This window comes from Caretta caretta, chromosome 14 (genome assembly GCF_965140235.1).
Source record: "Caretta caretta isolate rCarCar2 chromosome 14, rCarCar1.hap1, whole genome shotgun sequence".
NCBI classification, from domain to species: Eukaryota; Metazoa; Chordata; order Testudines; family Cheloniidae; genus Caretta; species Caretta caretta.
This window is the reverse complement of record NC_134219.1, coordinates 48,558,553-48,583,758: the sequence shown is the minus strand read 5'-3', so window position 1 is coordinate 48,583,758 and position 25,206 is coordinate 48,558,553. Positions and strand designations below refer to the sequence as shown.

The window sequence follows — 25,206 nt, the reverse complement described above, 5'->3', positions numbered from 1 at the left end:
TGCCCCAGGGTTCTAGGCTCCTTGCCCACCCCCAAGCACAGGGCCTACAAGGCTCCTACCTGCCCCCCCACACCACAGCCCCCCACTTTTGTTTTTCAACCTTTTATTTATTTTTTTTAAACAGTTTTTCAGTTTATTTTGTAACAAACCTGTGGGCATCCCCACCCCCCCTGGCCTTGGGGTGCCCTTCCCCCCCCAGTGGGGGGAGGGGAGAGACAGCCCCCTGCCCTACACATATATTTACACACAGCCAGGCAGGGGACCCCAACTCCTGCCCCCCAAAATTAATTCAGGTGAATCAAAACCAAAACCAACTCCAGTTACATTCAGTGGGGGCAGCCCCCCATCTTGTTCCCTGCCCCCTTGGAATCCCCCCAGCTCAGAAATTAACAGGGAGAAGGGGTCCTCCCCTCCCCACTCACTGAGGGGGAGGAGGCAACAGGGCCCCCCCCACCCAGGTCAGGTCAGGTCATGGCCCCAAGCAGGGGCTTGGCTAGCGCTGGTGGGTGAGGCCAGGATCCTGCTTGTCACTCTGGTTGGGGGGCCGGCGGGTGGGGGGCCCCTCGTGTGCTGGGGGGTGTCGCTCCCAGGGCCTGGGGGTCCAGCAGAGAATGTCCGACTGAGAGACCTGGGGGAGAGAGAGTCAGTCAGACACACATGGGGTGCAACTTACCCCCCCCACATGCAGATCAGGGCAGCATCCCCCAGAGGAAAGAGGCCCCAGGCCCTAAACCAGCCCCCCAGGCCCCATTCCTCGCCCAGGGGCTGGATCGGGGCAGCGTCCCCCAGAGGAAAGAGGCCCCAGGCCCTAAACCAGCCCCCCAGGCCCCATTCCTCGCCCAGGGGCTGGATCGGGGCAGCGTCCACCAGAGGAAAGAGGCCCCAAGCCAGACCCCCATGCCCCATTCCTGGCTCACCGGTGGGCCACCATCCAGGCGCTGGCTGCGGCTGACCCCGGTGTAGCTGGATCCTGGGGCCCGGAGGCGGGAGCCGAAGGGGCCCACACAGGCTCTGTGGGGGAGAGGAGAGTAGGTGAAGGGGTCCCAGTGGGAGGGGGCCCCCTGGGGCTCAGCACCCCCCGCTCCTACTCACCTGCCCACCGCTGGGGCTCGCCCCCCCGGATTGCTCAGCTTCCGGTACTCGGGGAAGGGCTTCATCTCCATGGGGTGCAGCTGTGGGGAGAGGGGAGCAGGGCTCAGCCGGGGCCCCTCCAGTACCCCCAGCCCCCCACCTCCCCAAGCCAGGGACCCTCCCTCCCCCTTACCTCTGTGCGCCCCATGCCATGAGGGAAGGCGCGGACGGCCGAGGGGACCAGGCGCCCAGCCAGCTGCCCTGGGGGCCGCAGGGCCGGGGTGACGGGCACCAGGGGCAGGGGTGGGGGGGCTGCTGGCGCCCCCTGCTGCAGGGAGCCGAAGTTCACCACGGGGGGCAGCTGCGAATCCACCATGGGCAGCAGCATCTGCGGGGGGAGAGGGGTCAGCGCACAGGGACGGAGCCAGAGAGCCAGGGGGCGGAGCCAGCACATAGGGGGCGGGGCTCACCTGCTGGGCGGGGCCCGGGCCCTGAAGGAAGTTGCTCTGGTTGGCCTGCGGCAGGGAGCCCGCGTAGAAATCCGAGGGGGGGTTCAGCTCCTGCCGCACCTGGGAGGAGCCAGGGATCAGGGGCGGAGCCAGGCATAGGGAGCCCCACCCCCTCTCCCACCCACCCTCCATCTCCCCTACCCCCAGAGACCCCCGTACCTGGAGCAGGGGCTGCTCGGGGCCCAGCTGGCTGCCGCAGAAGGGGGGGCTGTAGAGAAAGGGGGGGGCTGCCTGGTAGAGCAGCCCCGTGGCCGGCAGCTTGGCCAGCTCGGCCGCCTGCAGGGCCGAGAACTCCACGTACTGGCCCTTGAGGGCCACCCCCGAGAGCAGGGCCGAGCCGGGCAGGACGGGGGCCGCCGGGGAGCCGGGGGCCGGGCCAGGCTGCAGGTACAAGGGCTGGGATCTGCGGAGACAGACGGGGATCAGCAGAGACACGGACGGGAGACGCGGCCCCTCTGGGGTGGGGCTGGGAATACGGGGACCCCTCGCCCAGCACCGACAGGCAGCTGGCTCAGGGGGACCGGGAATACGGGGACCCCTCGCCCAGCACCGACAGGCGGCCCCTCTGGGGTGGGGCTGGGAATACGGGGACCCCTCGCCCAGCACCGACAGGCAGCTGGCTCAGGGGGACCGGGAATACGGGGACCCCTCGCCCAGCACCGACAGGCGGCCCCTCTGGGGTGGGGCCGGGAATACGGGGACCCCTCGCCCAGCGCCGACACGCAGCTGGCTGTGGGGCGGGGCTGGGAATATGAGGGACCCCCGCTCCCCCTTACCTGTACGGATGCAGAGAAGGGGTCCCCGGGCGGAAGCTGCCGGTGCTGTTCAGCTGGGACTCCACGGGGGGGCTGGGCACCTGCTGGGGGGGGCAGAGGGCGTGGGTCAGACAGACGGCCAGCCCCACCCGCCCAGCCCCCCGGCCAGCCCCCCTGCCCCGCCCCAGCCAGACGGAGGGTACCTGGGCCATGCCGGGCTGGCTGCTGTAGAAGAGCTCGGGGTAGGGCCGTTGGCTCTGCCCCCTCTCACCTGCAGGGGGAAGCAGTGAGCAGTGAGACCCAGGCTGGCCCCACGGCCCCCCAGTGCCCCATGCCGCCCACCCCTACCTGAGAATGCCGAGGGCTCCGCGGGGAGGCCGGGGGCGCAGGCCGCTGGCCCCAGGGCCAGGGATCTGGGCTCGCAGGGCCGCCCGGGCACGGGCTGGGGGGCCGGGCTGGGTCTGGGGGGCGGGAGCAGCTCCCACTCCCGGGACACGGCCGCCAGCTGGGGAGAGAACAGCAGCAGGTGAAACGCGCGCCCTCGCCAGCCGGGACAGGACCCAGGAGTCCTGGGACTGCCCCTCCCCCAATCCCAGCCCTCTCCCAGAGCTAGAACAGGACCCAGGAGTCCTGGGACTGCCCCTCCCCCAATCCCAGCCCTCTCCCGGAGCTAGAACAGGACCCAGGAGTCCTGGGACTGCCCCTCCCCCAATCCCAGCCCTCTCCCAGAGCTAGAACAGGACCCAGGAGTCCTGGGACTGCCCCTCCCCCAATCCCAGCCCTCTCCCGGAGCTAGAACAGGACCCAGGAGTCCTGGGACTGCCCCTCCCCCAATCCCAGCCCTCTCCCGGAGCTAGAACAGGACCCAGGAGTCCTGGGACTGCCCCTCCCCCAATCCCAGCCCTCTCCCGGAGCTAGAACAGGACCCAGGAGTCCTGGGACTGCCCCTCCCCCAATCCCAGCCCTTTCCCGGAGCTAGAACAGGACCCAGGAGTCCTGGGACTGCCCCTCCCCCAATCCCAGCCTCTCCCAGAGCTAGAACAGGACCCAGGAGTCCTGGGACTGCCCCTCCCCCAATCCCAGCCCTCTCCCAGAGCTAGAACAGGACCCAGGAGTCCTGGGACTGCCCCTCCCCCAATCCCAGCCCTCTCCCGGAGCTAGAACAGGACCCAGGAGTCCTGGGACTGCCCCTCCCCCAATCCCAGCCCTTTCCCGGAGCTAGAACAGGACCCAGGAGTCCTGGGACTGCCCTTCCCCCAATCCCAGCCCTCTCCCAGAGCTAGAACAGGACCCAGGAGTCCTGGGACTGCCCCTCCCCCAATCCCAGCCCTCTCCCGGAGCTAGAACAGGACCCAGGAGTCCTGGGACTCACCCTTCCATAGCTGGGACAGGACCCAGGAGTCCTGGGACTCACCTTCCCCCAACCCCCTCCCAGAGCTGGGACAGGACCCAGGCATCCGGGCACCCCTCACTCACCCCCTCCGTGAGGCCCGGGGCCGGGGGCTCCTTGCCAGGTTTGCTGCCCTCGCTCACAAGCAGCCCCAGGTCAGGGTCCTGCAGGGACGGGAGCCAGGTGAATAGAACCCAGATGTCCTGGCCCCCAGCCCCCACCCAGAACCAAGAGAGAACCCAGGCGTCCTGGATCTCAAGCCCCCCTGGCTCTAACCACTAGATCCCTCTCCCTGCCCAGAGCCAGGGGAGAACCCAGGCATCTAGGCTCCCCCCATCCCCTGCCCGCTCTAACCCCCAGCCCTGAGTTAGGACCCAGGCGTCCGGGGTGCTGCTCACCTTGTCGCTGGCCCCGAACTGGATGGGGGGGCCAGGGCTGGGGGTCGCTGGCTCGGGACCGGGCTCGGGGCCCCCACCGCTCTCCCTGGCCATCTCGGCTCGCTGGGAACGCTCCGTCCCAATGGGGCCTGGGCCAGGAAGGGCCCGGGGAGCAGCCGGGGGGCTGCCGGCCTGCTGGGGAGGGGAGAGGTAAGTCATGGCCCCCAGCCATTCCTGCCCCCCCCAGGCCCCAGCTCAGCGCCCCCTCTTGCCACCAGCAGATCAGCCCCCCCCGTAGGGCCCCAGCCCCCTCCTACCTTCTTGTCCTTGTGAGGGCTGGTGTCTTTGGGTGCTGGCCTCCTGCCCTGCTCCTTGGGTGCTGCCCCCTCGGCCCCAGGGGCGCCCTGCGTGCCCCCCACACCAGGCTCGGGGGTCGCCTTCAGGCCGCCGTCCGGAGAGCTGCGCTGGCTGCAGCTGGCCGACGAGACCTGGGAGTCGCTGCTGAGATCCACCCCGCTGTCCGATTGGCTCATCTGGGGGGCGGGGGGGAATAGGTTAGGGGGCAGCCCCGACTGCCCGGGAGAGCCCCCTGCTGCCCCTGCCCCGCTCCCTGCAGTACAGCCCCTGGGGCAGCCCCGACTGGCGCCCCACATCTGTAGGGAGATCCCCCCGGGGAGAGCCCCCCGCTGCCCCCCACACTCACCTCTGTGCTGACAACGTCTTCAAAGGCATTCAGCGGGTCCATCCAGGGCTCCACAGATCTGGGCCGGTAGGTTTTCCTGGGGGCACCTGGGGGGAGGGGATCTATCAGCAGCCACCCAAACTGTCCCCTGAGAAGGATCCAGCAGCCACAGGGCGACTGGGTCCTGCCCCCCAGCTCCTTACTGGATTGCAGCCGGCTCCAGATGTGGGGCGCCAGCCCCTCGGAGGAGCTGCTCCTGCCGCGCTGGCCCAGGTGGGCGCTGGGGGGGTCCTGCTTGGGGCTGGGGAAGCCAGGGCTGTGGGAATAGCCCAGGGGGTCCTGCGGGGGACGAAGAGGAGTGTTAATGCTGTGGGGGGCAAGCGCTTGAGGGAGGCCCTCCGGTTCCCGCCGTCCCCTCTCACCTCCTGCTTGTGGGGCCGATCCCGGCGCCTGGGGAGGAAACCGTTAACCCCGGGGACGTCCCCCAGGGCCCTGGCGCCCGACTGCAGCAGCTGGGACTTGGCCAGGAACGGAGGCTCTGAAACAGAGGGTGGGGGTCAGTGTGTCCCTGCCCTCTGGGGGGTGCCGGCTCCCTTCCGGCCCCGGGGCGGGGACTGGCTGGCTCAGGGGGGCAGGGAACGGGGCCCAGGGTCTATGCACTCTAGGGCAGTGGGCTCCAACCTTCTTACACCCAAGATCACCTGTTGAGTTTAAGGCAACCCAGGGTCTCCCCCGCCCCTTCCCCAAGGCCCCGCCCTGCGCACTCCATCTCCCCCCCCCCCCTTTGCTCACTCTCCTCCACCCTCACTCACACCAGGCTGGGGTGCAGGAAGGGGCAAGGGGGCTCAGGGCTGGGGTAGGGGTGCCGGCTCCGGGCGGGGGCACGGGGGTGGGGGTGCAGGAAGGGGCACAGGGTGCCGGCTCCGGGCGGGGGGTCAGGGCACGGGGGCAGGGGTGCAGGAAGGGGCACAGGGTGCCGGCTCCGGGCGGGGGGTCGGGGCACGGGGGCAGGGGTGCAGGAAGGGGCACAGGGTGCCGGCTCCGGGCGGGGGGTCGGGGCACAGGGGCAGGGGTGCAGGAAGGGGCACAGGGTGCCGGCTCCGGGCGGGGGGTCGGGGCACGGGGGCAGGGGTGCAGGAAGGGGCACAGAGTGCCGGCTCCGGGCGGGGGGTCGGGGCACGGGGGTAGGGGTGCAGGAAGGGGCACAGAGTGCCGGCTCCGAGCGGGGGGTCGGGGCACGGGGGTAGGGGTGCAGGAAGGGGCATGGCATGCCGGCTCCGGGCGGGGGCACGGGGGTGGGGGTGCAGGAAGGGGCACAGGGTGCCGGCTCCGGGCGGGGGGTCGGGGCACGGGGAGCCGCGACACTTATGGCAGGCGCCTGCCCCCCTGCCTGCCCCTGCCCCACCCTGCTCCCAGAAGGGGCCAACCCACCCCTGTGCACTCCCCTCTCTGCGGGCACCGCCCCCAAAGCGCCCATTGGCCACAGTTCCCTGTTCCTGGCCAATGGGAGCAGCAGGAAACGACCCCCCAGCGCCGTGGGGTCATGCTGGCTACGCTCAGGAGCTCGACCCCAGCCCTAGGGGCGCCGGCTCCCATCCTGGCTGGGCTGGGGCCTGCGCGTGCAGCGAGTTTGCTGGGTCTCGGGCTGCTGGGTGGGGCCGGCGGGCTGTTACCTCGGCTGTAGCCGCCCGGGTGGGCGGGGAAGGGAGCCGGCGGCGTGGGGCCCGAGGCGGGTGCGGTGCCGGGGGGCGGCTGCTTGGCGTGGGCACCGTGGCGGCTGCTCAGCTCGGCCAGGGCCTGCTGGATGCCGGCCGGGTCGCTGGGCACCACGTGGTCCAGCCGGTAGACGGCGCTGGTGGTGGGCCCGGGCGGCAGGCTCAGCCCCGGGGGGCGCTCCTCCGCTGGGCGGCTGGGGGGAGAGCGAGTTAGGGGTGGGGGGCGCTCCTCCGCTGGGCGCCCCCCAGTCCTGCCCACCTGTAGCCCCCCCAAACCTGCATCTGCCCCCCCAGCAACGTGTCTGTGCCCCTGGGCCCTGCCCACCTCACCCAATTCCCCCCAGTGACGGTCCATTGTCATTAACGCCCTGTACCCTCGTTATGAGCCCCCATTAGTGCCTCCCCCATCTGGCTCCCACTCCCCAGGGCCTGCGGGCCGCTGGCCCCCAATTTCCTCCCCCCGACCACCCCCAACATGTGCCCCCCGTTGTCCGTGTCTGCCCCCACACCTGCGGTTCCTGGGCGAGGGCCAGGCCCTCTTGTCCCCGCGCCCGCCGCTGGGCCCCCCGCGGCCCCCGGCCTTGCCGCCGCTGCTGGGCCCGGGGTTGGGGCGCCGGTTCTGCCGGTCCATGCCAGGCCGCTGGCTGGAGAAGCTCCGTTTGGACATCTCCTTGCGCTGGGCGAGGGTCAGGTCGGTGCCGGCCCCTCGGCCCCCCAGGGAGGGGGCGCTGCCCCCCTTCAGGAAGGCTTGGGGTGGGGGGCCCCCCGGCTCCTTCTCGCCCGGCCCGCCGCCCCGGCGCTCGGTGAAGTCGCTGCTCTCCGAGGCCGTCTCCCACTCCTCGTTGGCCTGGTCCGAGTTCTGGTTGGACAGGTCGGGCGACTTGGTGCCGGCCACGCGCCGGGAGGTCGTTTCCTCCGCCGGGGTGGGGGGCGGCGGGTGCGCCGGGGCCCCCGGCCCAGCCCGCTGCTCCCCGTTGAGCCGGGCCGCGTTGTCCCGCTCCTGCTTCAGCCGCCGGAAGCGGGGCGGCTTGTCCTGCTGCTGCGAGCGGCCATGGCGCCGCCGGCGGGGGGGCCGCTCGAAGCTGCGATCCACCGCGCCGTTGGGAGGCGGCCCCTGCTGCTTGGGGGGGGCCTGGAGCCCGGCGAGATCCTCCGGCGGCGGGAGACCGGGCCCCGGCGCCGCCTTCTCCTTGCCAGGCGAATCCGGCACCACCTCCCGCTCCGGCTTCTTCCCGGGTGGGGGCTTGGCCGGGGGGCTCCAGGTGCTGGCCGGGGGGCGCCCCCCGCCGCGGCCACGCCGGGAGGGCACGCCGCGGGGGGTGAAGATGCGGCCGCCGCGGGCGCCCGGCTCCGAGAGGCGGGGCGGGATCTTGTCGGCGAAGCGGGGCAGGGCGGCTGGGCCCCGGGGCCGCTCCCCCTTGGCGGGCTGGGGGGCCAGGGGGGCCGGTGCCGCCTCCTTGTCCGAGTGGGCCACGTCGCTGGCGCTCTCGTGGGTCTCGCTGCCCGTCTCTGAGCCGCGCTGCCGCCGGCGCTTGGGGATCTCCTCGTACTCGGAGCCCTCGCTGCGTGTCTCGCTGGCGTTGCGGGGCCGGGGGCCCCCCCCGCCGCCCACGGGCCCTGGCCCCTCCTCCAGGCGGTAGAAAGGCTCCCGGTAGCTGCGGAACTCCCTGCTGCGGCCTCGGCCCCCGCCACCCCGGCCGCGCCCACTGTAGGCACCCCGGAAGCCGCGCCCACGGGCGAAGTACTCCCCCCGGCCCCGGGCGCGCCCCCGCCCCATGTAGCTGCCGCCCCCACGGTCATAGGGGCACTCCCGGCGCCGGCGGGTGGGCGACAGCGCCCCCTGCTGCTCCTTGGTTGGCCCCGCCATGGTGCCGTTCACCAGAGCCTTGGCTTTGGCCTCCTTGCCTGGCTTGGGGGGCTCCTTGGGGCCGGGCTGGGGGTCCGGCTTGGCGCCCGCTGGCTCAGGGCCCTCTTTGGCTTTAGGGCGCGGCTCCTCAGCCTCCTCCTTGGGGGGCGCGGGTTTCTTGATGGGCCCGGCTCTGCGCGGGGGCTTCTCGCCGCCTGGCGGCTCCTCCGCCCGCCGGCTGCTGCCCGGCCGGGGGCCCCAGCGTGTCTCTGTCTTGGCCTCGCGCCGCGGCGGACGGTGGAAATCGTGCGGCTGGCGTGAAGGGCGTTCGGCCCGGCGTGGCGCCTCCTCCTTGGGGGGCAGGGCCGGCTCCTCCTTGGGGGGCAGGGCCGGCTCCTCCTTGGGGGGTTTCTTGGGTGCCGCCAGGGGCTCCTTGAACCCGGGGCCCCTCCCTGGCTCCTTGGGCTCCTCGGCGTTTGGGGGCTTCTCGTCCGGCTGGCGCTGGGGGGGCTGGGCCAAGGCCTCGGGGCGCCCGTTCCTGGCCAGCTCCCCTGGAGTGTTGGGGGGCAGGGCGAGGCCGGCTGGCCAGGGCCCTCCTGGGCGGGACTCGTCCCCTGGGAAGCGGTGCAGGGGGGCCGGGGCGCCATTCTCGGCAAAGGCTGGGTAGCTGCCCACGTAGGGCTGGGGGGTGGCGGTCTCCCGCAGGCGGACAGGGGGTGTCTCACTCCTGGTGGGAGAAAAAGGGGCGTCAGCCCAGGAGCCGGGCCCTCCACTACCTGCCCCAAACCTGACCCCCTACCTCCCCTGCCCCATGCCCTACCCCGTCAATGTCCTCTGCTCTGCCCCACAGACCTCCCATGCCATCCACGCCCCTGGCTGCCAGCCCCTTTCCCCCCACTCACCGCAGGCCCTTCTCCTCCTCGTCTGGCTGCCGGAGGGGCGAGGCCAGGGGCCGGGGATCAGTGGCAGCGAAGACGTCTCCCCCCCAGGCCAGCTTGGGGTCCATGGGCGGGGTGCCCCGCTCCCGCAGCATCTGGGGGTGACGCTCAAACTGCTCCGAGCTGGATCCCCCGCTGTCTGAGCGCTCGCGGGGCAACAGGCCTGGAGGGGGGGCAGAGAGCACACGTCAGAGGGCCGGCACGCCTGGAACAGACCCACAGCCCCCCTGGGTTAGACTAGCCCTACCCATGATGGAGGCAGCCATGCTCCTCCCCCCACAATGCACTTAGAGACCAATGGGGCAGTGTCAGGGCATGGCAGCAGTCACATGACCCAGGAGCAGGTGGGACCAATGGATCACATGACCAGCCACAGCAGAGGGGAGCTGGGACCCAAACCACTGCAGCCAGCTGGGTCACATGACCCAGACCAGGAAGCATGGGGGTGATCATGTGACCAGGTGCGGGTGTAGGCCTGGAAGGCACCTCGAGAGGTCGACTAGTCCCGTCCCCTGCACGGGTGGCAGGACTCAGGATATCGAGACCACCCCCGACAGGGGTTTGTCCAACCTGCTCTCACAAATCCCCCCGGCCCCGGGCAATTTATTCCAGGGCTTCACCACCCGGACAGCCAGGGAGCGTTTCCCAACGTCCAACCGAAACCGCCCTGGCTGCAGTTTAAGCCCAGTGCTTCTTGGCCTGTCCTCAGAGGTTAACGAGAACAATTTACCTCCCTCCTCCTCCTAACAACCTTTACCTACTTGAAAACCGTTCTCATCTCATCTCCTCTCCAAACTAAACAAACCCAGGTTCTCAATCTTCCCTCCTAGCTCAAGTTTTCTAGACCTTTCATCATTTTGTTGCTCTTCTCTGGACTCTCTCCAATCTGTCCACGTCCTTCCTGAAATGTGGCGCCCAGAACCCGACACAAAACTCCAGCTGAGGCCTGATCAGCGCGGAGCAGAGCGGGAGAATTACTTCTCGTCTCTCGCTTACAACACTCCTGCTACTCCAGCCCAGAAGGATGTTCGCTCTTTTTGCGACAGCGTTACACTGTTGACCCATATTTAGCTCTTGCTCCACTCTGACCCCCAGGTCCCTTTCCGCAGGACTCCTTCCTAGGCCGTCATTTCCCATTGTGTGCGTGCAACTGATTGATCCTTCCTAAGGGGAGGACTTTGCATTTGTCCTCATCGAATTTCCTCCTACTTACTTCAGACCGTTCCTCCAGTTTGTCCAGATCATTTTGAATTTTAATCCTACCCTCCAAAGCACTCGCAACCCCTCCCAGCTTGGTATCAGCCGCAAACTTTATCAGTGTCCTCTGTATGCCGTTATCTAAATCACTGATACTGAAGATATTGAACAGAACCAGGCCCAGAACCGATCCCTGCGGGACCCCACTCGTTCTGCCCTTCCAGCCTGACTGTGAACCCCTGATAACGACTCTCTGGGGACGATTTTCCAACCAGTTCCGCACCCACCTTATGGTAGCTCCATCCAGGTTGTATTTCCCTAGTTTGTTTATGAGACGCTCATGCAAGACACTATCAAGATATACCTCGTCTCCCGCCCAGCCACCAGGCTTGTCACCCTGTCAAAGAAAGCTCTCAAGCTGGTTTGGGGCGCTGTGTTCTTGACAAACCCAGGCTGACTGTCACTTATCACCTCATTATCTTCTAGGTGTTTGCAATTTGATTGCTTAATGATTTGCTCCATTATCTTTCCGGGTACAGAAGTGAAGCTGCCTGGTCTCCTCCCCGGGTGGTCCTTATTCGCTTTTCATACATGGGCACTAGATTTGCCCTTTTCCAGTCCTCTGGAATCTCCCCCGTCTTCCGGGGCTTTTCAAAGGGAATCGCTAACGGCTCCGATTTCTCCCCAGTCAGCTCCTGGAGTATTCTGGGAGGTATTTCATCGGGCCCTGGTGACCTGAAGACCTCTAACTTGTCCAAGGGGTTTTTGACTTGTTTTAGACGTGACCCAGGCCCCAGGAGGGGGTTGCCAGTGGGCGATCATGGGACTCGGGTCTGGCCCAGGGAGTCCCCTGAGCCAGGCATGGGCGGGGCCAGTGGGTCACAGGACCCAGGCATGGGCGGGGCTTACCAGAGGGGTGCACCCCCGGCGGGTAGAAGTCCATGGGCGGCCGCCCCTGCATCATGCGTGGGTCCATATAGGGCGGGATCACCATCCAGCGGGGATCGAAGTTCATCTGGGGCATGGGCGGGGGGCGCCCCATGGAGCCTGGGTACATGGCCTTGGGCGGGGCCTGCTGTGGGGGGGGCGGGGCCTGCTGCTGCCCCGCCCCCTGCGGAGGGTGGATACCGGGCGAGGGGCCCAGGCCCGCCAGGGAGGCCGCCGCCTGCTGCTGGGGGGAGGGGGGCGCCGGGGGCAGCCCATGCTGCTGCTGCCACTGCTGCTGCTGCTTCAGCAACTGCTCCTGGGGGGCACAGCGGGGTTAGCGCCCCCCCCCCGCCGGGCTGCAGCCCCCCCCGCGCCGGGCTGCAGCCCCCCCCGCGCCGCTCGGCAAGGCCCCCCCCCCCGCTGGGCTGAAGCCCTCCCCAACCCCCCCGCGCCGCTCGGCGAGGGCCCCACCACGGCCCCCCCAGCGAGGGCCCCCCCAACGTGGGGCCGCACCCCCCCCGAACGCAGGGCCGCACCCCTCCCAGCGAGGGCCCCCCCAATGGCTCCCCCCATGCAGGGCTGCACCCCCCCCAGTCCCCCTCCTCCAGCACAGCGCCCCCTAGGGAGCCCCCCCGCTGTTACCTGCTGCTGCCGCTGGAACCGGGGCGGCAGAGACTTCTGGTACTTGGAGTAGCCCAGGGTCTGGGCCGGGGGCGGCTGGCGTGGGGGCGCCACGGTCTCGCCCTTGGGCTCCGTCTTGGGTGCGGCAGGGGCCGCCGGGGGGGCCGGCACCAACACTGGCTCCTCCGGGACCTCGGGCGCCTCTTTGGGGGCAGACGCTGCAGGGGGCTCGGCTGGGGAAGAACAGGGGGCGTGGGGGGCGTCAGTCGCTGGGCACGACACGGGAGCAGAGCGGCCTCACCTGGCTGCGCCTGCCTGGCGGCCACTGCTGAGATGCAGCCCCCGGGGGCGGGTTGCCCGGGGCCCCCAAGGCGCGGCCCCCGGGGGCGGGGGGCGGGTTGCCCGGGGCCCCCAAGGCGCGGCCCCCGGGGGCGGGGGGCGGGTTGCCCGGGGCCCCCAAGGCGCGGCCCCCGGGGGGCGGGTTGCCCGGGGCCCCCAAGGCGCGGCCCCCGGGGGGCGGGTTGCCCGGGGCCCCCAAGGCGCGGCCCCCGGGGGGCGGGGGGCGGGTTACCCGGGGCCCCCAAGGTGCCTCCTACCTGGCCCGGCGTCGAAGCTGGTGCTGCTCCCGCTGCTCCGGGGTTTGCTGGCCGGGGTCGGCTCCTCCTGGTCTCTCTTCTCCTCTGGGGGAGCAGGGGCCGGGGGGGCCGTGGCGGCCGGGGGGCTGGAGACGGCTGGGGCCGGGGCCGGGGCCGGCGGCGGCGGGGGGGCCGGCGCTTCCTTGGGGGGCTCGGCTTTGAGGCGCTTGTCGGGGGCCCCAAACTTCTCGTCCAGGCGCTTGAGCTTCTCGGCGCAGGCGGCCCGGCGCTCCTCCTGCATGCGGCGCTCCTCCTCCTCCCGGCGCCGCCGCGCCCGCTCCACCGCCGCCGAGATCTCCGAGGAGGACTGCTTCCGCCGCTGCCGCCACGCCTCGTCCTCGTCCTCCGGCGCCGGGGGGCGCGCCTGGGGGGCGGGGGGGGTCAGGGGGAGCCGGGCCCTGCCCCTCGCCCCAACCGTCCCCCACACCCCCCGGAACCCTAGTCCGGCCCCCCGACTCCGCACCGGGCTCACGCCCCACTGCCCTTAGGTCCCCCCTGGAACCCCCACAGCGAACCCTCCAGCCCCCTACATGCCGGGTGCCCCCTGACCAGCCCCCCCCAAACACTCACTGGGAAGTCGTTGGGCTGCCCCCAGTTGCCCCGGTTGGGGGGTGGGGGTGGCGGCGGCGGGGGGCGAGGTGTGGGGGCGGCAGGCGGTTCCTTGGCCCCCTCCGGGGGGCGGGAGCCCTCGGCCCAGGCCGCCTTGACAGGGGGCAGCTCCTCCTTGGGGCTGCTGGCCTTCTTGCCCTCGAGGCCCAGCCCCTCGCTGTCCTGGCTGGGGGGCAGAGGTCAGAGATCAGCAATAAACACAGCGAGATGGACCACGGCTCTGATCGGGGGTGGGTGGAGCAGGGGCAAGCCTGTGGGGCTGATCCGGGGTTGGGGGGCATGGATGCAGGGCACAATGGGCTAGCGGGACCGAGCCAGAGGGTGGAAGGGGGCAGGCCGACGGGTCTGTGCTGACTGACTGGATGGGCCAGTAGACTGATCCAGAGTTGTGGGGCAGGACAGGCTGGCGGGTCTGATCCAGGGGGCTGGATGAGCTGGTGGGTCCTTTTTGGAGCTGGGTGTGGGGGTGAAGGGATGGGCAGGGATGTGGGGCAGGTTGGGCTGGTTCCAGGGGCCTGGACGGGCCAGCAAGTCTGAGCTCGGAGGGGGCAGGATGGGGCAAAAGATGGGCCAGCGGGTCCAAGCGGGGGGCAGGATGGCAGGACAGGCTGGCGGGGCCCAATGGGGGGCAGGGGAAGGGCAGATAGGGGGCTGGCGTCCGAGGTCCCTCTTACTGTTTCTCGGCCCCTTCCTCGTCAGACTCTTTGCCGTCCTCTTCGTCGCTGAATTTCAGCTTCTCGGTGTAATCCACCTCCTCGTGCGCGCCTGGCCAGACAGACAGACGGCATCAGAGCCCCGCAGCCGGACCCCAGGGTGCCGGGCTAGAAGGGAGCGCCCCCCAACCACCCCCCACAGAGGGATTTCGAGGACAACCCCCCCCCGCCCGGTCTGGATCCCCAGTGAGGGGCGCTACCTGCCCAGCCTTCATCATTCTCCTGGTCCAGCTCGTCGAACTCCTTCAGGTCGTCCTGCCTGAGCACGGGCGGGCGGCTCACCGGCTCCGACACGCGCTGGGGGGGCTGCGAGGGGCGGGGCCCAGCCAGCCGTGGGAACCTTCGGGGGAGGGAGAAGCACAGAGAGGCTAGGGACAGAACCCAGGAGTCCGGGCTCCCAGCCCCACCCCCCTGCTCTAACCCACTAGACCCCACTCCCCTCCCCCAAGCCAAGGAGAGAACCCAGGAGTCCTGGCTCCTGGATGCAACTGCTAGACCCCACTCGCCCCCAGAGCTGGGGAGAGAACCCAGGCATCCTGATGCCCCCCCAACCCCTCCACTCACCTCTGTGCGTCCGGGGTAGGGTAGCGGTAAGGTCCCTGCGGCCCATACGGAGGCGGGAACGGGAGATACGGGGGGTACATCTAAGGGGAGACAGGCCATTAGGGTGGCCCCCCAATGCTTTGGGGGTGGGAGATTTCAGCCCCTCCCCATAACCCTCGATCTGCTGACCCTCCCTCAGTCACAGAGATGGATCACTTCCCTGTGTGGGTGTCCACCCCCCGGCCAAACCTCCCCGCCACCTCTTCTCTCCCCCTCCCCTCCCCTCCCCACGGAGCAAACCCCCACCCCTGTCCCCGGGACACTCACGAATGGTGGCATCATGCCCCGGTAGGGAGGGAAGTGGGGCGGGGCGGAGGGCTGCATGCCCACCCCGGCCCGCCCGTCGGGGGCTCCAGGGTGCTGCTCGGGCACCTCCCCATCAGTGCCCCGCCCGCCTCCATCCCGCCAGCTCGTCGCATCTGCAAAGGAAAGGGGGAAAGGGTAAGGCAACGCGCAGCCACGGGGGCTGGTTGTCCGGGGACCTGGCCCAGCACAGAGATGCGGCCCCTCTGGGGTGGGGTGCAGAAACAGGGGACCAGCTGAACAGAACAAGGCCGTGACCCACAGAGAAGGGGACCCGCGCGGGGGGTAGGGTGGAGGAACCCTGTGGTAGGCGGGGGAATGGGCTGGCCAAGGTTTGGCTGACACAGCCGGGTTCACGGTTCAGTTAGGGGGCCCAGGACATTGGGGTGTTTGATGACACAGAATGTCACAGGCCTCTCCTTGTGTCCCCCTCCCTCGCCCTGCAGCAGAGGCCCCCAGTGCTGCATTGGGGCACCCCTTCCTGGGTGGGGGAGCACCCCCTGTAGGGGCAGGGCTCACTCTGGGGGCGGAGGTTTGGTCCGGGCCCATACGACGCATCGGTAGTGTCCTTTTCTTTGCCAGCTTTGTCCTGGTCTCCAGCCGCCTGCAGGGTCGGAAATTCCTCGCGAGAGAATCGCGACAGTAGGCTTGATCCCTTTCCACCTGCAGAGAGAGGGAGGCTGACTGTCTAGCCCACCTCTATGACCCTGGAGGACCATGGAACAGAAAAAATTGTCCCCTCTATGACCCTGGAGGGCCAATTATCTTCCAGCTCTATGACCCTTCAGGACCAAAGGGATGAGAATTGCTACCTCTTTGACCCTAGTGAACCTATTATCCTCCGCCTCTATGAAGCTAGAAGCAAGAGGCTGTGACGTGCCAACTCTCCAACCCTTGAGGGCCAATGTGTTTCATCTCTATGACCCTGGAGGACCAAGGACCAAAGGAATTACCACCTCTATGACCCCGGAGGACCAAGGACCAGAGGAATTACCACCTCTATGACCCCGCAGGACCAAGCCAGGGAACTGCCAGGCTGAATGAGACTGGGACCCACCTAGCCTGTGTCTGAGTGGTCATGGCCAGCTGCTTCAGAAGTCCACGCCAGAAACCAGCCTGTGGGTGGTGCCCAATGGGGGTGGGCATGTCCTTCCTGATCACTGGCTCAGCAGTGGGCTCAGGCCCTGGACAGTTGGGTTGGGGTTTGAGCCCTCATGTCTCATCCCCTCTAACTGAGTCTGAGAGCTCTCATCAGCCATTGAAGTGTCTGAGCCTGCTAGGCTCTTTGACTCCATGACATCAAGTGGCAGAGAGTTCCACGGGCTAATGGTGTGTTTGACATTAGAGCATCCCCCTAAGAAGCCCCAGCTCCTTGCAGCACAGTGCCCCGAGCTCCACTCTGGGGGATCAGTAAACAAACTCACCATCTCCTTGCGCTCCATGGGTAACGCTGGCCTGTGCCCAAGACTTTACCCCGCTTGCTACTGTAGGGGGATTCTGACAGAACAAAGGAGGGGGCAGGGTTAGGTTGATTCTGGGGACTGCAGGCCCCCACTAGCCTCCCAAGATCCACCCACCAGCCCCACGTTCCCAGCTGCCCATTGAACAGCTCCATTGATTCACTCTCGGGTCCTGGGCCAAGGCTGGGATGCTCCTTCGGCAGAGAGGTTACAGGCCGTAGCACCAACCTCCAGCACTAGCGCCCCCTGTGGCCCTAGGAAATGCCAGCAGGGTCTAGGTGTCAGCGACATGGACGCAGGCTGGTTGCAAGAGAGAAATCCTGAGTTCTCCCCCTGGCTTTGGGAGGGGAGTGGGGTCTGGTGGGTTAGAACAGGGGCACCGGGAGCCAGGACTCCTGGGTTCTCTCTACCACTCTGGAATTGGAGTGGTGGTTAGAACGGTGGGCTGGGTGGGGCTGGGACTCAGGACTCTCCTTGTTCTCCACCATGGACACTGTTTGGGGAGTTCCCCTAAAGGCACCCCCAGGATCTTGATCTCTGTCAAGGGAAACCCCCCCCCCCATCTTCACCTCGGGTGCTGTTGGGGGTCGTTTCGGTGGGTTTGAGGCAGACGTCTGTGAAGCCGGCGGTGACGGCGATTCCGGCGGCTGAGCTGTCGAGGCATCGGTACTGGGATGGAGGGAATGAAAGAGGCCAGGCGATGGAGAGCGAGCGAGAGAGAAAGAGACTTCAGACCTGGGGCCAGATGGGAGCCAGTGCCCCCTAGAGAGGAAAGGCCCCATGTCCCATTTCCCTGCCCCTCTGAGCCAGGCCCACCCTCACACAGAGCGGAAGGCTCCTCACCTCTTTGGGTCTGACTGTTCCTGCTTGCTTGCCCATCCTGTCCCGTCTTTTGGTACTAGTGAGACGTTGGGGTCATTGCCTTTGTTCTCCGCTTTTAAGCTTGGCAGGTTCGCAGGGGGTGGCATACGCCGGGCAATGGCAACTTTCCCGAGACTCTGCAAGCCATGGCGAGGGGCTACTGTAGGGAGAGAGAAGTTAGGGCCTGTTCTGACCCCTCCACCCGCCTCCCTGCAGCACAGCTCCCCCTCGTGCCTGTACCTGTGGGTTTCTGAATCTCTAAGGACTTCCCCTTGTACGTATCAAACAGGTTGAGTGACGAATACTTTTTTCCATCCTTCCCCTTTGCTGTTTGCCCCAAACGATCTGACATCGCGCTGGAAGGTCATTGAGTACGTTGGTTCCTCCTGGCTCCTCGCGAAACGTGCCTCTGTCTGCAGGAAGGACAGAGGTGAGAACCCAGGAGTCCTGGCTCCCAGCCCCATCCCCTCTAACCCCACACCCCAGCTAGAGCCTGGGAGAGGATCCGGGAATCCTGCCATTTTGTTGCGCTTCCTAGTTTCCTTGTCACTTACAAATCCAAAGGCCATATTTGCCTTTTCGCTGAAAGCTGGTGAGCTCTGTGCTTATGTTAGGTCCCACACAAACCACCTCACCCACTTCCTAGGAGATAACATTTAAAAAAAAAAAATGATGGAGACAGTATCAGACAAAGTGAGCCCTGGTTTTTTTATGAGAATGGTTGAGTCCTGTATAGTTTTTATTTGAAGTCCAAGAACGTGAGGGTTGTTATAAGAATAAGTCAGCCAACCCAGCATCCCTGGGAAAGGTTTTGCTGGAATTTCAAACTTCAAAGTGACAGGGGCTGGTTTGCTTTGGATTTCAAACTTTCCCCTTGCAACATAAAGACAATGGGGGTGAAATAGATCTGGCTCTGAACATAGTCCCAAACAACAAGAGACTGTGAAAATGACGCAGGTACTTCCTCAAAGCCACATAACAGGGAACCAGGAATGAGGGAGCTATTTCTGTAGTCCCAAACAAACAAGGGAAGATGAAACTGATCAGGCCATTTGTGTAATCCCAAAGAAACAAGTTACATGGCCCTGAGGCAATTGGTGTTTTCCTTCCTGGTCAGACCCGGGGCAGGGAAGGGAAGCGTTTCTAACCCCTAGGGTTAGTTTCACTCCATCCTCCATACCTATGCCTGCCCCTTTAAGGACACGTCCTTGACTCACCCTCTGAGCCTGAGCTAACCTCAGCTGAGACGTTGGGATCCCAGGGTCTCCCTGACAGCTGTGGTATAGCTCAGTACTGGGGTCGGGTGAGGACACGGGATGGGGCTGTCTGGGATTTCGGAAGGTGCAACTCACCCCAAGTGTCTGGCGATGGGGAAATCCAGCATAAAGCTACCTGGAGTCAGCCATATGAAATCTCAGCCCCCCAGCTCTAACCCACCGGACCCCACTGCTCTCCCAGAGCTGGGGACAAAACCCAGAGTCCTGGCTGTAAAACACATCCCTGTAAAGCAGGTGTCTCGTCAAGGTATCTGCAGCAGTTTCCAATCGAAAGCTTAATCTGTGCGCTCGCTCTCTGAAATCACTGTGCCCCATTTCCCCATACTTCCTGGCTGAGCCAATACCCCCCAGCCCAGAGCTGGAAGACACAGTTGGGCGGAAAGGCTGCAGGTGGGAGGAATTCTCCAGAGCCCAGCGAGGCTGCAAGCGCTCCCTTGGCAGGGCCTGGGAAAGGGGAAAATGAGATTGGCTGCTTTTTAGCAGCCATGAGGGGGAAAGAGAGGGGCGGTGGGGAAAGAACCAGAGATGTCTCTCCCCTCCTCCCCAAGCGCAGACCGATTTAGGGGGAGGTTTGGTGAGGACAGAATTAAAGATCAATCCATGGCGCAGAGAGATCAGATTCGGAAATCACAGGCCATGGGGCGGCTATTGTCGTTTGGGATTTCCAACCTGCCAGGCTGACACAAGAAAACTCAGACCAGATGATCTAATGGTCCCTTAAAACGCATGGCTTCACTGCCGCAGACTGACAGGTGGTAATTTTACAGCCACACCTCACGGAGGTCTTGATACTGATGGCTGGGTTTATTTTCACAGATTAAGACCAGAAGGGATAACTGTCATCCTCTAGTTTGACCCCTGGTCCAACAGGCCACTGCTCTACCCTGAATTAATTCCTGGCTGGATTTTCAGAAGGCGGGGAAGCAAGCAGGAGAACAGGAATGCGTGACAGAGAAAATAAAAGTGTAAACACAATCCACTCCAAGAACAACTCATAAAATAGCCTAAGAATAAAGAGGGGTGTAAATAAATCCATACAAGAACTGTCCAATCTGCAGAGAGTAACAAATATGGCTAGCAAAAAAAAATCCTGCTAATGGAGAGGTGTATCCAAAGCATTCAGTTTACAAGCCATCCACAATTATCGCTAACAAAATTACTATTAACAAAGGAAGGGCACAAACAAATCCACATGAAAACTACACAGTCCTCTTACAATCTACCCAGAATAATCAAACGCTGTTAAATGAGGAGGAATGGAAGGAATCAACAAAAAACAACTGGTCAAGAACAGGAGAGGAAAAAAATCCAGAATCTTAATAAATACAAAGATTGTTAACCAATACAGCCAAGTATAAATAACCCACACAGCGCAAAGACACTGGTACGAGCCTCTGTGTTTCCAATGGCCACCAATATTAATTAATTTCTCCGGTGGGTTAAGTACAGTGCTCTATAGTCGTAAATACCATCCTGCATTTTCTTTACAGAAAGCCTGTGGCCTAGCAGATAATGCACTGGACAGGGACTCAGGACACCTGCCTTGAACTAGCTCCGCCCCGGCCTCTTGGGTGACCTTGGGGCAAGTCACTTCCCCTGTGACTCAGTTTCCACATCTGTAAACTCGGGAGAAGGATATTGACCCTTCTTAGTAAAACATTGAAAGCTCTACATGGAAAGTGCTAGGTAAAAGCTAAGGGTCATTATTGCGGGATGGGGCGCAAACCTTATAAACAGCTTTTTTGTCTCAAGAGCAGTACTCTGTATTTGCAGACATTTTAATTCAAAATGATTTCTTATTGTGAGGATTTCTTATTGTGGATGTAGATTGTTCACATCTCTCTACTTGTTAGCAAGACATCCAGAGCCATGAAGATTATTAAGATTTAAAGGAGAAACAATCCAGTCATGGAGTAAACACTTAATGAAAACACTGTTAAGGATACCATGCATGCCTCTTATTGGGTGGCAGTACCTTGTGTTAACAATGTCACACCAATATGGCTAAGAAATACAAGATACTGTTAAGAAATATTGCTAAGAAAGGAAGAGAATACAGGATATTTTTAGGAACAAAGATTAAAATGCACCCAGAATAAATATACTGTTAAATACAAAACTATATTGTTAAACAGAAAGTTAATAATATACACGCACAATATATATTGTTAACAAATGAACAGGGGATACAACCACCACAGAATGACAGAAATGTAGGCCTGGAAGAGATAATCTAGCCCATCCAGGCAGGATTAAGTGTACCTGGTACGTAACACCACCATGAAATACAAATATTGTTAAATAAACAGGACAATCACATCACAAAGTGAGGAGTAAACAAGACAATATTAATAACTGGTCCAATTCACAGCTGTATCCACTAGATGCAGAAAAATACAAAACATTAACATGATTTATATATAATCAAAGGGTGAATGATACAGCACTGGATAAACACATATCGCATTAAGTGCCCATCTTTGAAATCCTGTGTTAAGATTGTAACACCATGACAATTATCTCCCACAAATGACTGCAAGTTACTTAGAGACCAAGGGGCAAAACACTTTTTTAGGTGGTGGGAGGGAAGAATCTTTATTTTACAGATATTTGATTGGCAGACAGAAGGAAGCTGTCGGAGAAGGAAGCAGAGAGGTTGGGGTTTCTTTAAGCACCAATTCCTCTTACATCTGAAGTATCCAGGAACAGGGCAGCATCCAGTCGAACTCACTGGGAAAGTGACAATTGATATTGTATTTTCATCTTGATTTGGGATCAGGCAAACCCTCGCTATTCAGGTGTCCAGTTCTTTGCACAAATTTTGATCATTCAAATTACGGATTTGCTTTTTAAAAGGCCCATTACAGTCACATGTAACATCGGCTGCCCCTCAAACAGTGTATGAAGCTTTAGAGTAAGTGTAATTTTGGGGCCTCTCTAAGAGATACGATGCATGCTAATATTTGTGGATTATTTACCTAGTAATTAAAGGGAAGGTTTAACAATCTCTCCTGGCCCTACTTTTAGCGCCATCCTGATAAAAAGACATTACACATAAACCTGAATTCTTCCTCCGGTCTCTTTGTGGCGATGGTATACATTTAGTTCCCCACCACGAAACGTATAAATTTGGCTACATTACGGATGCTCCATCAGGAGTACTGAAGGGAGACGAAAATAAAGATTCCCCTAGGTATAATTTTAGCATCACCCCCACAAAAAAGGGGATCCATTCACAACACAGCAAAACGTACTGGTGCATTGGGTAACAATAAGTGTACAGAGAGCAGGTTATCCTGAATATCGCTCCAGATGGAATTAATAAACCATTCGGATTTGGCATTCATCAGCATAATCAGAGTGGTCCCTGATTTCAGTACCCAAATACGGCTCTAGCTGGACGTTAATTCATTATAATGTCTGTTCATTTAGAATGGTTTATTAATTTAGCATTGTCTTTAGTAGGGTGCCACTGGCATACCCCTGGGGAGGTGTCTTAAAATCTTTAAAGTTACTGAATTAATGAATGTTTTTGTATCATAAATTCCAGGTAAGAGACCCCCAGCCTTAATCCGAGAGTCGCCATGACACACAGATACGGATTGACTACTAAATTCATCATTAGATGTCAAAGACACCCCACCAATGTCGACATTGTCCTGACCATGCAAATTAGAAGACCCCACCCATTACTTTAGCTGATTCCTTTCCGCCCCATTCCTCATTTTCTTGTAACCCTAACTAAGCCTGCTTATTCTTCGATTCTGTCCCAGCTCCCCAGATCTTCAGGAGACAGATGACACACAATACGGTAATAATTTGCACCAACTATGCACACCCACATTAACAAAAATAAAATAACGAGGGATACCAACCCCATTCTTCCCCCTTCGCTCCCCCATCTTTTAAATGCCCACATAACGGTCAGTAATTTCAATTCAATCTATGTTATTAGTCCTACAGTATACACAGCACGGTATGCATTCTTTATTCTAGTCTCTCATTTTTATTTAAATACGGGACCAATTACCAACTCCACAACCCCAAAATGTAATGAGTTTGTACATCTAAATGGATATTTATTAGTAATTCAGACAGATCTCTTATTTTACTTCTTTCCTAGATTAAAAAAAACAAGACCGCATCCGCTCCACACCCCAAATTTCACTTTCAACCTAATTTAAAAAATAATAATAAAAAAACCATCAGATAATGACTGAATATAAATAATTTAGCTGCTGAAGCCTGAGTTGGCATTAAGAAAGGGTGGGGTAAAATTTCCATTCCACCACGTACATACCTCCTCAAATTCAATTATAATAGCCCTAAACAGTCTTTATGAGACAAGGATAATTACGGGGTGAGAAAGAAAAGAAGAATTCAGCCCCCCAAACCAACAGAGACCCACTGATTCCCACCCTAATCACAGACTGATAATGAATCTGTGATTGATGCCTTCAGCTGGCAGGTGTAGGGCAGTGCTGAAATATAGGGTAGAGTTCAAATGGACCACCCCAAAATGGCAGCACCCCCCCACCCCAAATAAACACCCATGTGGATTTTTTTTTTTGTTTGTTATTGGGGCTTATTTCGGGGGGGTGGGGGGGTGGAATACACAGACCTTCCTTCATCCCGTCACACACCCCAAATGTGAATCACCCCAATATCATTTTAAAGGAAGGACTAACAGGTGTGTCAGGACAGAGGAAAGAGGGGTAATGCTACACAACACCATCAAAATACACCCCCAAATCTCTACACCACCATGAAATCATTTAAATTGCCAATGGTCTTTTTTTAGGGTGGTATCAACGTACGGGCTAATTCACCCCCTATTCTACTACAAGCACCCCATATTTATGCCTTCTATTGCAATGGACTATTTTTAGGGTGGGGAATATTAGGAAAAGCTACCTCCTGCTTCACAATCACCTTCCCCTACCCCAGATTTCAGCAACACCCCGATTTCCAGCAGCCTGAAAATGGGGGACTGGGTTTCCCCCCCACCAATTAAAAAATACGAGGGTGCGGCCGAGAAAGGATTGGGGGTCATTTCGATCCACCCCACCCCCCCCCGGCGGTGCCCTAAACCAGCACCCCACAATGAGGAAAGTTGTCTATTACCCCAAAAATTGGGGGAGGGGGGTGCTTTTGTTTTTTACAGCGGTTTAAGATTTTTCTCAGGTGTGGTTGAAAAGGAGGTTTACACGAGACCAACAGGCATGCACCCCAAATTACAGTACCATCTCAGTAGCATGGATGGGGTTTTTCAGATGAATTCAGGGTGCCGCTTTAAATAGGAGGGAAAGAGAGACATTAAATGGCACCCCTGTCCTACCGCCAGCATACATCCCACATTTCAATGACCGCCCATTATTTCCATCATCATTTCTTAGTACCCCCCACAAAACTGGGCTAGGTTTTGTCAGTAACAAATATTTTAGGGTGCTACAGAAAGAATGAAAAGGGATTTAATTAGCGCTGATTTACCCCCCCAAATTTCAACAATACCCCAATAGAGGAACATATTCCACCCCAGAAATACAGATGAGGGTTTTACAGTGGTTTCGATTTTTTTTGTTAGGGTACCACTGGAAAAAAACCAAAGCAGCGGGTTCAATCAGATGCAGCCCTGCTCTGGCAGGGATGTGCACCCCAAATTTCACACTCACCCCAATAGTAGCATTAAAAGCCCACCCAAAATGAGGGTTGAAATGTTTGGTGGGGTTGATTTTTTTTTTTTTAGGGTGCCGGGGAAATAAAGAAAGAACAATGAGATTCACCCCTTGCCCACGCATCAACATGGACCCCAGATTTCTCTGGTACCCCAAGACCGCTCCTAAAAGTGTGTCAGGACCCCACAAAGAGCAGGCCGGATTTGTCCAGTGGGTTGAATCTTGGGGGCAAAACTGACAGCGATGGGGGAGGGGGGAAAGAGGGTGACAGCAGCCTTCACCCTGTCTCTCCCCACCTGCCCAGCCCCCCCTCAGAAACCCCTCACCCCAAAAACCCCATTAACCCCTCAGCCCCCTTTAAAATTCTGGGGTAGCTTCAGTGGCTTTGAAATTCTAGGGCCAAATGGGGGTCCAAGAGGGGTCCAGCCCCCTCACCACTGCATACCCCTCATGGTGACCCCTCACTGAGCCCATGGGGGACAAGTTTTGGGGAATGGGGGGGCTACTCCCCCCCCAACAGTCACTTGAACCCTCCGCTCTGAGGCTCTGAATTGGGGGGGGTTAGTGACCCCAGACGCCCCCCCAAGGGGCAAATGCCCCCTGTAGGTGGCAGGGGGAGCGATTTGGGCGGGAATGAGGGGGTCCAGGGGGGAGGATGGGGGCCCCCGAGGGGCGGATGGATGTGGATGAAGATGGGGGGTTAGGGAGAAGGAGAGGGCTGGGAACAAGATGGCGGAGGCCTGAACGTTCTACCGGCTCAAGCCGATCCGTCTCCCCCCCCGCCTCCTTTATAGGGGCTGAGCGCCGAGCCCAGCGGGTCGGAACCGGGTCGATACCCACCTCTTCGGATCGGGCTCGGTCCGCTCTATCCAGATACGGGCTTCCCGAGAGCGGATGGGGTCGCCAGGCGGAGGATGGATGCGGATTACGGCGGGTCCCCCCCCCCCCCTTGTTTTATTATTTTTTTCCAGGGCCCGATGTGGGAGCCTCGGCGTCTAGGCACCGACTAAACGGCCATCCGGGTCCCAGACCCCGGCGGCGC

At 61.5% G+C, this 25,206-nt stretch overlaps 1 protein-coding gene across 5 annotated transcripts; it reads right to left on the bottom strand.

The window, feature by feature from the left end:
- Positions 1-86: 86 nt before the first annotated feature.
- Positions 87-25,206, bottom strand: PRRC2A (proline rich coiled-coil 2A). Of its 5 annotated transcripts, none has more exons than XM_075119620.1 (32): positions 25,005-25,206; positions 17,453-17,625; positions 17,195-17,372; positions 16,921-17,020; positions 16,316-16,388; positions 15,411-15,554; positions 14,856-15,007; positions 14,550-14,629; positions 14,186-14,325; positions 13,947-14,037; positions 13,234-13,438; positions 12,625-13,027; positions 12,050-12,261; positions 11,390-11,723; positions 9,248-9,446; positions 7,009-9,072; positions 6,458-6,693; positions 5,207-5,322; positions 4,988-5,123; positions 4,806-4,891; positions 4,420-4,635; positions 4,124-4,297; positions 3,812-3,889; positions 2,684-2,840; positions 2,539-2,606; positions 2,357-2,439; positions 1,740-1,983; positions 1,542-1,640; positions 1,265-1,459; positions 1,093-1,172; positions 918-1,011; positions 87-628 (listed from the first exon to the last, which is right to left on the bottom strand). In XM_075119620.1, exons 2-32 carry the CDS (start codon positions 17,562-17,564, stop codon positions 494-496), a joined length of 6,684 nt encoding a protein of 2,227 aa, XP_074975721.1. In that variant the 5' UTR covers positions 17,565-17,625; positions 25,005-25,206; the 3' UTR covers positions 87-493. The 5 variants fall into 5 exon arrangements, with proteins under 5 accessions (XP_074975721.1, XP_074975722.1, XP_048673172.2 ...); XM_075119621.1 differs by having other exon boundaries at positions 2,357-2,436; XM_048817215.2 differs by having other exon boundaries at positions 4,124-4,294.

What these genes read in the sequence shown, in the direction of transcription:
- PRRC2A (XM_075119620.1), bottom strand. Translation starts at nt 17,564, where the DNA reads ATGTCAGATCGTTTGGGGCAAACAGCAAAGGGGAAGGATGGAAAAAAG. An exon ending in GGGGCATGATGCCACCATTC is followed by an intron (nt 14,630 to 14,855) that starts GTGAGTGTCCCG and finishes GTCTCCCCTTAG; the next exon opens with ATGTACCCCCCGTATCTCCC. An exon ending in CCGAGCAGCCCCTGCTCCAG is followed by an intron (nt 1,641 to 1,739) that starts GTACGGGGGTCT and finishes GGCTCCTCCCAG; the next exon opens with GTGCGGCAGGAGCTGAACCC.